The following is a 10,593-nucleotide window of genomic DNA, read 5'->3' on the forward strand; positions in this document are numbered from 1 at the left end:
ACCCACATACTCAACGCTGCCCATAGACTCGACACTGCCCATAGACTCAACACTACCCACATACTCAACGCTGCCCATAGAATCGACACTGCCCATAGACTCAACACTACCCACATACTCAACGCTGCCCATAGACTCGACACTGCCCATAGACTCAACACTACCCACATACTCAACGCTGCCCATAGACTCAACACTGCCCATAGACTCAACACTACCCACATACTCAACGCTGCCCATAGACTCGACACTGCCCATAGACTCAACACTGCCCATAGACTCAACACTACCCATAGACTCAACACTGCCCATCGACTCAACACTGCCCATAGACTCAACACTGCCCATAGACTCAACACTGCCCATCGACTCAACACTGCCCACAGACTCAACACTGCCCATAGACTCAACACTGCCCATAGACTCAACACTGCCCATAGACTCAACACTGCCCATCGACTCAACACTGCCCATAGACTCAACACTGCCCATCGACTCAACACTGCCCATAGACTCAACACTGCCCATAGACTCAACACTACCCATAGACTCAACACTGCCCATCGACTCAACACTGCCCATAGACTCAACACTGCCCATAGACTCAACACTGCCCATAGACTCAACACTGCCCATAGACTCAACACTGCCCATCGACTCAACACTGCCCATAGACTCAACACTGCCCATCGACTCAACACTGCCCATAGACTCAACACTGCCCATAGACTCAACACTACCCATAGACTCAACACTGCCCATCGACTCAACACTGCCCATAGACTCAACACTGCACCATAGACTCAACACTGCCCATAGACTCAACACTGCACCTCCGATTAGCACGGCTGGCTATGTACGGTGCAAAAAAATGTCAGCGTATAAACAATGGGGGCAACAGAGGCAGTGTTAGGTGGCGATGGTGGTGGGGTTTTCTTTGCATTTCCTCTTGAAACGTCGGTGTTTGGAAAGAAAAAAAAACCTCAATCATTTTAACGTTACTTTTTTTTTAAAAACCACATCGACAAAAAAAACCTCGGATTTGTTTTAGTTTTTATTTAAATTCGATGCTTCGTTTCCCACAATCACTTCGGAGCTGGTGTTCTTTTAATCCTGCAACACAACACGCACGACACTCGTGTTAACACAACCTCCACAACCTCCACACAGATTGACAATCGCCGTGGGGGAGCCCAGCAGCAGCAGCGCCGTCGTCAAAAGCTTCACGGTTCTAACCCAGCAGCCGCCCTGATTAACACTGCCGGCGTGCGACAGCCATAATCGCACACACGACGACGCCCTGTTTCACTCACGGCGCACGTTTAAAGATCATGTATCTCTTTAGTCCTGTACCTCTCCGTGCATCATGTATCTGTGTATCTCTTCAGCCCTGTACCTCTCCGTGCGCCATGTGTCTGTATCTCTTGTGTCCTGTACCTCTCCGTGCACCATGTGTCTGCGGGGGCGACAAACTCACCGAGGGGATCTCAGTCTCCCCGTTGTTGACCTCGTCGATGACGTCGTGCGGGTGTTTCCCGTCCACGGTGCAGCCCACCGACTGGGCCGTGCCCAGGATCTCCTTCACCGTGCCTGACACAAACACAAAGAGCCCCCCGCGCCGCCAGCGTTAACTTCAGCAGACTGTTGGGGCAAGAGCTGTACGTAGTAAATTTCGATTTAAAGCTTTCGTGACTGCAGGGATTCATCTTCTTGGTTCTTTCGGTAAAGTCACGTAGAAGGGAAATAAAAAAAAGACAACATAATAAATGTTTCTTTTATTTTATTTCCATTCTACGTGACTTTACCGAAAGAACCAAAAAGATCTTTCCCCCTTTTCAAAAAAGCTCTCCACCAACGTTTGTTTTGTACTCATTATGGCTACTAGGGGTTAGCGGGCTTGTGGACTCGCCAAAACTGTGACAAGTGCGGGGAAGAAGCGTGGACGGAAGTGGTCAATGAAATAATTGGCGGGCCACGCACGGACTCACCGCTCTCACCTCCTCCCCAGCTGGGCCCCGAAGTGAGGTCAGGAGGTATGCGGTCAACAATGCTCGACTCAGGGAGGAGGAAGAAGCCCCCCTGCCATGCATAGTCCCATGGGATGTTGGCCATCAACAACAAGGCAACTCCTATGACTAATTGGGAATGGGACGCAAGCGTAGGATTGATCACCCTGTCGCTGGCCGCCTTTGGGGAGGGTGTATAGTGTGAAAGGCCGAAACACCCTGGGAACCAAAGGTTCACTACTGACGATGCGCTCCCCAAATTTCACCAGGCTCACTGTTCATGAACTCTTGGAAGTTGCTTGCACAAAGGATAGTAACATCTCATCCTGTGTTCTTGGAATCTGTACTCATTCTGGCTAGGGGTTAGAGCTTGTGGGCTTACCAACACTGTGACAAGTGCACAGTGTGGGGAAAAGGCGTGGACGGAAGTGGTAAATAATAAAATAATGGGGCGGGTTCCACGCGCGGACTCACCGCCAGAGGTCGCAAACGGGTTTTGATTCCTTACCCGTACCCGGCCGCACCAGGGTCGCAAACGGGTACCCTACCCGATACCCGGCTACCCGTACCCGGCCGGGTAGGGTACGGGTATCGGGTACCCGATTGCGACCTCTGGGATGAAGCCATGTTGCAGGCGTGGGTGGGTTGATTCTAGGAACTTGAATTGTGAGAAGAGACAAGACGTTGGGAAATGAGTGACAAACGGTGACTCACCAGTGACTCACGGCCTACCCGTACCCGGCCGCACCAGGGTCGCAAACGGGTAGCCGGGTATCGGGTAGGGTACGGGTATCGGGTACCCGGTTGCGACCTCTGCTCACCGCTCTCACCTCCTGCTGCCGTGCGGCCCGGTTCCTAACAGGCCACGGACCGGTACCGGCCTGGGTGTTGGGGACCCCTACGCTACGAGGTCCCTCTCCCACGCACGAGCGTCACTCACCCTTGAGCTCACGAGCCAGGGACCTGGGTCTCATCTGGCGGGCGATGTTGATGATCTCATCCAGACCCAGGTTTCCCGTGTGCTTGACTGCGGGCGGCATAGGTAACGCACAGAGACAAGATGGGTTACATACGGAGACGAGACATGTTACACGGAGATCAGACATGTTACAGAGACAAGATGGGTTACAGAGATCAGACACATACTCTTAGTTCTTTCGGTAAAGTCACGTAGGTAAAAAATGAAATTAAAATTAATAAAAAATAAAAACAATAAAATCACGACGTTTCGGAGGCAACACAAGCTTCCATCTTCAGGTGAAACTGTCACAGCAAAAAAAAAACACTTGATACAGATTTTTTGGACATAACGTGGGGGGGGGTAGGATGGGAGAGGCCAAGTGGACATAACGTGGGGGGGGGGGTGGGATGGGAGAGGCCAAGTGGACATTACGTGGGGGGGGGGGTGGGATGGGAGAGGCCAAGTGGACATTACGTGGGGGGCGGGGGGGGGTAGGATGGGAGAGGCCAAGTGGACATAACGTGGGGGGGGGGGTAGGATGGGAGAGGCCAAGTGGACATAACGTGGGGGGGGGGGGGGGGTAGGATGGGAGAGGCCAAGTGGACATAACGTGGGGGGGGGGGGGGTAGGATGGGAGAGGCCAAGTGGACATAACGTGGGGGGGGGGGGGGGTAGGATGGGAGAGGCCAAGTGGACATAACGTGGGGGGGGGGGGGGGTAGGATGGGAGAGGCCAAGTGGACATAACGTGGGGGGGGGGGGGTAGGATGGGAGAGGCCAAGTGGACATGGGGGGGGGGGGTAGGATGGGAGAGGCGAAGGGTTGCGTCTGTAATGATGGGTCGTTGTGTGCGAGTCTCACTGTTCTTCTGCTTCTTGCGATCGCGAGGAGGCTCCTTCAGGGCCTTGATGATCAGGGCGGACGCCGAGGGTACCACCTCAATCTGTCAAAGACAAAGATCCCCCCCACCCCGTATAGCCTTAACAGACTGTTGGGGCAAGTGCTGTTTCCGAGTAGCGGCCATCAAGGCCGGCACGGCACACGAGGGGGTTGGGGTGGCCGGTGAAAATAATGAAATATAAATAACGGAAGTAAAAGTTCCACATGTACTTAAATAAAAGCTTGAGGCAAGGCAGCAACAAAACAATCCCAGACCGCAACAAGACAACAAAGATTCCCTGAATTACATTCAAAGGAACTAACCATGATGCACAGGATAAAAGTTATAAATCACGATAGCTTCATAGGTTTAAGCCGGCGTTAAAACGCGCTCACAAACGGCACTTTCCCCATCAGTTTATGTAGACTGCTAAACATACCGTACATGTTAATTTTGGCAGCTTTCGTGACTGCAGGAATTATTCTTTGGTTCTTTCGGTAAAGTCACGTCTGAAGATAAAATAATAAATTAAATAACTATAGACAGACATATAAGCAGACAGACATCTGTCTTCTTGGTTCTTTCGGTAAAGTCACGTAGAAGGGAAGTAATAAAATAATAAAAATAAAACACAATAAAATAATATTATGTCTGTCTATAGTTGTCTGGTTAGATTTTTGTTGCTATTTCTTTTATACCTGATGATGATTGCTTGTGTTGCAATCGAAACGTCGTATTATGCTATTATTTAATTTCTTATCTTATCTTTATACGTGACTTTACCGAAAGAACCAAAGAATACTGTACATGTTGAACTTCTTCTGCACCGTACGTAGCCGACCGCTCTAATCGGAGGTGCGGGGAGGGGGGAAAAGGCCAACAAACTAAACACACAACAAGCAGTTCCAGGGAAATGAGTTTATCAACCTCGATGATGATTTGAGAAGTTGCATAGCTCCCAATGGCTTCGTAATATCGGTAGAAAAGAGCGTTCCAGACGGCCGCACGACAATGTCTTTGTTCGATGGCTGGGGGGCGATCCCTGTCCGGGTATGTGTGCGTACGTATTAGGCGTGGGTTAGTCGGCGAGCTTCCGTTAACTCACGGCGGCCTGACGGTTCTGGATGGTGAGGCGCACGGTGATGCGCAGACCCTTCCAGTCCCCGGTCGCCTTGGCGATGTCGTCGCCCACCTTCTTGGGCGACTGTCGGGGAGACAAAAAGTCGGGCACGCGCGTCGCCTCGTCAGCAGTAGAAGCAGCAGCAAAGGCTGCAGCAGCAGCAGCAACGGCTGCAGCAGCAGCAACGGCTGCATTAGCAGCAGCAACGGCTGCATTAGCAGCAAAGGCTGCAGCAGCAGCAGCAACGGCTGCAGAAGCAGCAACGGCTGCATCAGTAGCAACGGCTGCATCAGTAGCAACGGCTGCATTAGCAGCAGCAACGGCTGCATTAGCAGCAAAGGCTGCAGCAGAAGCAGCAACGGCTGCATCAGCAGCAACGGCTGCAGCAGCAGCAACGGCTGCATTAGCAGCAGCAACGGCTGCATTAGCAGCAAAGGCTGCAGCAGCAGCAGCAACGGCTGCAGAAGCAGCAACGGCTGCATCAGTAGCAACGGCTGCATCAGTAGCAACGGCTGCATCAGCAGCGGCAACGGCTGCATCAGCAGCGGCAACGGCTGCATCAGCAGCGGCAACGGCTGCATCAGCAGCGGCAACGGCTGCATCAGCAGCGGCAACGGCTGCATCAGCAGCGGCAACGGCTGCATCAGCGGCGGCAACGGCTGCAGCAGCGGCGGCAACGGCTGCAGCAGCGGCAACGGCTGCAGCAGCGGCAACGGCTGCAGCAGCGGCAACGGCTGCAGCAGCAGCGGCAACAGCGTCAACTACTGCATCAGCAGCGGTAACGGCTGCATCAGCAGCGGCAACAGAATGTTGTTGGACCAAGTTTTACCAAGGTCCCACGACTAATTTTCCTGCCAAAGTTTTCCATTACTATTTTTTTTATTGTACCAGGTAAGGAGGGCCCACTGAGCTGTAAGCGAGAAGTGGGCCGTATCAACGCGTGGATATTTCTCGTGGCCAAATACCCGAAAAACGCGCGATGCCGATTGTAAATGTGTAGGGGAAAAACCGGAGGGGCCCCGGAGAAAAATCCACGCGACCACTGGGAGAGAGACACACACACACACGCAATGTCCAAATAAACAGCCGATGTAGTTAGCATCTCGCCACCGTGAATGTAATGGAAGGCACGGGGGGGGGGGGGGAATCACGTACCAGACCCAGGGGTCCGATCTTGGGAGCCAGCGCTGATGTGGCACCGACTTCCCCGCCTGTGCATCGCAAGCACACTGAGGGCGACACAGAGAATAGAACACGGGGATCAACCACGGTGGTTGTGCCACTCCACAACAGTTGTGCAACCCTCCACAATAGTTGTGCCACTCTCACAGTAGTTGTGCCACCCTCCACAACAGTTGTGCCACTCTCAAAGTAGTTGTGCCACTCCGAGAGTAGTTGTGCCAGCCCACAATAGTTGTGCCACTACACAACAGTTGTGCCACCCTCCACAAGTTGTGCCACTACACTCCACAACAGTTGTGCCACTCCCAGAGTAGTTGTGCAACCCTCACAGTAGTTGTGCCACTACAGTTTGTGCCACTCCACAGTAGTTGACACGTTCCGTGGGGAGCGGTTGCTGAACCCAAACAGAGATGGATCAATCGCTCGATAACGGACAAGTGCTACCTTTGTCGGCATGTTTTACTTTAGTCAATCGATGCCTTAGCCTGATCGATTAAAGCCCGTGGAGCATGTGGATTTCATTGTCACTATTCCCTCTCTACCAGTCTGAAACGCGGGGGAGCTCTTACACGCTTTTATTTAACTCACTCTGTTGTTGTCGTTGTATCCTCAAATCTTGTAACTAAATTTTAAAAACCACTTCCTAATGTGGTGCCGATTGCAAACTTGGTATACTTGTCATACTGATAACAATACTATATTATTTAAAAATATCTATTTTTTTAACATTCTTCTTTATATGCCTTGGGTCTAATTGTCCACGTTCAACTGACGTTGGCTGTAATTGCCCACGGTCCCCTTATGTTGTGGCAAGCTTCGGGGCCACTTCCTGGAGTCGTGGAGTTATTTTTTTACTTTTTAGTACATTTCAATAAAGCGTGTTTAAAAAAAAGTTTTTAAAAATATTACTTATTACAGATTACTTTTGCGGCGTTTCAGCCGAGTGTGTGGGGTCGTGGTGTCAGCCATTAATTTCAGTGTAATCGACTAAACCCGTAAAGTTTTGTCACATGCATCGAAACAAAAACAATCATTCCCCATTAACACCGTGGCATTGAAATAAACACAAAACAGACGTTTCGGGCAACGACACCCCCCCCCCTCCCCCCCCCATCCTTTAAAACAGGGGTGGGGGACGTCCGGCCCGCGGGCGGTACAAGGCCAGCGAAATAATTTGGTGTGGCCCTACCAAGGCAACCGCAGGCGGGACTCGAAAATCAATAAATCTAGGAGCAAACCTGGCAAAGCAGTTGCGATTAGCAACATCATCAACACCAGCTAACATCACACGCCTCACCAAAGAGAAGCAGTTCCAGCCATCGCATTAGGGGTGAGTTAATTAAATGTTTGACCAAATATAACGGGCTAATTTTTAAGTTGATCATTTTGTATGGCCCGCGAATTTGAGGCCGAGTGGACCTAGGGGAGGCCCAGGCCGTGAGCGTGGTCGCCCATTTCGTAGCGCAGCGTAGCGCTTAACCGCTAAACTACCGCTCCCCCACTCATATCCTGACACATTCACACTAACACACACGCACACAAACACGTGCACACCAACACACACGCACACCAACACACTAACACACACACGTGCACACCAACACACACGTGCACACCAACACACACCAACACACCAGTGCACACCAACACACTAACACACACACGTGGACACCAACACACACGTGCACACCAACACAAAGATAAAGATCCCCCGTATAGCCTTAACAGACTGTAGGGGCAAGTGCTGTTAGCGCACACCTATGAAGGCCGGCACGGCAAGCACCACGCCCGACCGCCTTTGTCTCCCCAGTGGCGATGTTTACACACCGCACCAGGTACTAATTTCAAGCTGAGTCGACCTAGGGGAGGCCGGCCCAGGACCGGTTCAGATAATCGTCACTGGTGTTGGCCGTGAGCGGGAATCGAACCCGGGTCAACCAGGTTCATATCGCAGCGCGCTAACCACTACACCACCGCTCCCCCCCCCACACCAACACACACACGTGCACACCAACACAACCGCCATTCGCCACTAAGTTGCGGTGACGTCACCACGACGCTTGTGCCGGGCCATGTGCACATTGAGGCCACGTGTTACTACTACACACGCGGCTCCTAGAGAGCACCCCCCCCCCACCCTCTTCATCAGCGGATCCGGCGAACCGTCTTCGAGTTTATTTTCTCACAATCGCTCGCCAGCCACCAGGCATTTCATCCTCAACTCGCTCCATCTCCGCGCGACGTTCGTCCGCTCCGCCGTACCAACACCGCCCCCCCGAAGAAGTTTATCGCTCCGCGAACTTTTTACAACCGCGGCGACATCCGCCGAGCAAACAACGTCAGAGAGAAAGAGAGAGAAAGCCTCAACTAGGCCGCATTTAGAGCAAAACACCTCCCACACCGCCCGCCCGCCCGCGCGCTCGATCCGCCATCGCCGCCTCCGAGCCCTCACCGATCTTAATTTCGTTCGGATCGAACTTGGGGGCCATGGCTGAAGGTGTTTGAGAGGAGCTGCGCGGCTAGAGGACGAGGGATGGCGTCGGATGAGCCTGGATTCAGGTCGACCGAGACGGATGCGCCCTCCCTGCTGTCTCTCTCGACTGCTGCTGTCTCGCTTCTCGTCGGAAAGGGAGAGACGTCACTTCCGCTGGGACGTTTATACTCGGCGGGCTCTTTTTGTCGTCACTTCCGTCCGATGAAAACGCGATGACGTAATTTTCAGCGCCGGTGACGTCATTTCGCTGGAAAAAAGTCGTTTCAGTGGCGATTACGTCGATTTCAGTGGCGATATCTTCCATTGCTGATTACGTCATTTACAGTGGCGATGTTTTCCATGGGCGATGACGTCATTTTCAGTGCCGGTGACGTCATTTTGATGGGAAAATACGTCTTTCAGTGGCGATGACGTAATTTTCAGTGGCGATATCTGATATTGGCGATGACGTCATTTCCAGTGGCGGTGACATCTTCGCTTTGTGATTACGTCATTTTCATTGGCGATATCTTTTGGCGATGACGTCATTTTCAGTATTGGTGACATCTTCCATTGGCGATAACGTCATTTTCAGTGGCAGTGACGTCGTTTCAGTTGGAAAAGACCTCGTTTCAGTGGCGATGACGTCAATTTTCAGTGTCGATATCTTATATTGGCGATGACATCTTCGATTGGTGATTACGTCATTTTCTTTATCATATTTTGCTACTGGCAAAGGAGGTTCCAATGGTGTAAATGCTTACCCCGAGCTCTCATACTCTGATGGTGCATTGTCTTTGAGTTGTGCGCCTTTTGGCGTCATCTGGTCCAACACCATGTGAGACTAGGCTCTAAGGAAAGCTGTCTCGGGTGTGGACCAATTAACTTCAAGGACAGTGCATTCATTATCAGAGTTGTGTTTTTTGTTTGCATTCCGACCGCAGGTATTGTGGTCAATGCAAACATGACTCCTTGTAAAAAAAAGTGTCAGTTTTGTTGCCAGATAAAAGGGTAAAACAACAATTATCATATTTTGCTACTGGCAAAGGAGGTTCCAATGGTGGAGATGACGTCCTTAACATCACTAGCCCCGACCACTTCTTTATAACCCTTGAGCTGCACCCATTTCAAACCTTTTCAAACAGTCTGCCTGAGCAGCAGCCCACGCTTTCCCACCTGATGACGCTCCGACTGATGCTCCTGCTGTTGTGGAGTGACTCATGCAGCCAGCTATGGCTGCAGAGTTTGGTGGTACATGTTCTTTAAGTCGTTTATTGTGAAAATTCGGTCACAGTTCCTATGACCACTGCTGTTTCATTGCTTTTATAGCTTTATTTTGGTGATTTTTGAAAAGTATATTCGTTTGGCCATGTTTGTTTGTTGTAGTACAGAGTTAGACTGATGGCCTTAATCTAAGTTGTCTTGTGGTTATTGTTGTTGTTTGACTTGCATCCCACTGGGATTTTTGCACACAGTGTTAGTGTACGGTGCCTTTTCTGCAATATTTTGCTGTCTTTTCTTGGATTTTCTGTTTGCTCATAGTCACTTTAAGATGTTTTCTTGTTTTTGTTTGTTGCGGTTGCACCCGATTCAAGAGCCGAATGGCTCACAGCAGAGGTGTGGACTCGAGTCATGTGACTTGGACTCGAGTCAGACTCGAGTCATGAATTTGATGACTTGCGACTCGACTTGGACTTGCATAACAATGACTTTGTCCCACCTATGAGATGTGGACTCGAGTCATGTGACTTGGACTCGAGTCAGACTCGAGTCATGAATTTGATGACTTGCGACTCGACTTGGACTTGCATAACAATGACTTTGTCCCACCTCTGGCTCACAGGGCTACACCTAATAAATGAAACTTGAAACTTGTGTTGCGCCCGACACGTTGCGACCTATTTTATTTTATACCCACGTGACTTTACCCAAAGAGCCAAAGAGTACACACATAGCAGTTTACAGGAACCAC

General features: G+C 51.0%; 1 protein-coding gene across 1 annotated transcript; it reads right to left on the reverse strand.

The window, feature by feature from the left end:
• Positions 1-1,036: 1,036 nt before the first annotated feature.
• On the reverse strand, positions 1,037-8,832 carry RPL12 (ribosomal protein L12). The gene is made up of 7 exons (XM_078619131.1): positions 8,601-8,832; positions 6,122-6,195; positions 4,952-5,050; positions 3,828-3,909; positions 2,947-3,033; positions 1,478-1,590; positions 1,037-1,113 (listed from the first exon to the last, which is right to left on the reverse strand). The coding sequence occupies exons 1-7, from the start codon at positions 8,635-8,637 to the stop codon at positions 1,108-1,110; spliced, it is 498 nt and encodes a 165-aa protein (XP_078475257.1). The 5' UTR covers positions 8,638-8,832; the 3' UTR covers positions 1,037-1,107.
• Between the last annotated feature and the right edge of the window lie 1,761 nt (positions 8,833-10,593).

Source organism: Lampetra planeri, chromosome 61 (genome assembly GCF_965212315.1).
Source record: "Lampetra planeri chromosome 61, kcLamPlan1.2.h2, whole genome shotgun sequence".
Taxonomy (NCBI): Eukaryota; Metazoa; Chordata; class Hyperoartia; order Petromyzontiformes; family Petromyzontidae; genus Lampetra; species Lampetra planeri.

Coding starts and splice junctions, on each gene's coding strand:
- RPL12 (XM_078619131.1), bottom strand. CDS start 8,637: ATGGCCCCCAAGTTCGATCCGAACGAAATTAAGATCG. Junction 5,051..6,121: donor AGATCGGACCCCTGGGTCTG/GTACGTGATTCC, acceptor TCTCCCCGACAG/TCGCCCAAGAAGGTGGGCGA. Junction 1,591..2,946: donor CCTGGCTCGTGAGCTCAAGG/GTGAGTGACGCT, acceptor TGTTTGTGTCAG/GCACGGTGAAGGAGATCCTG.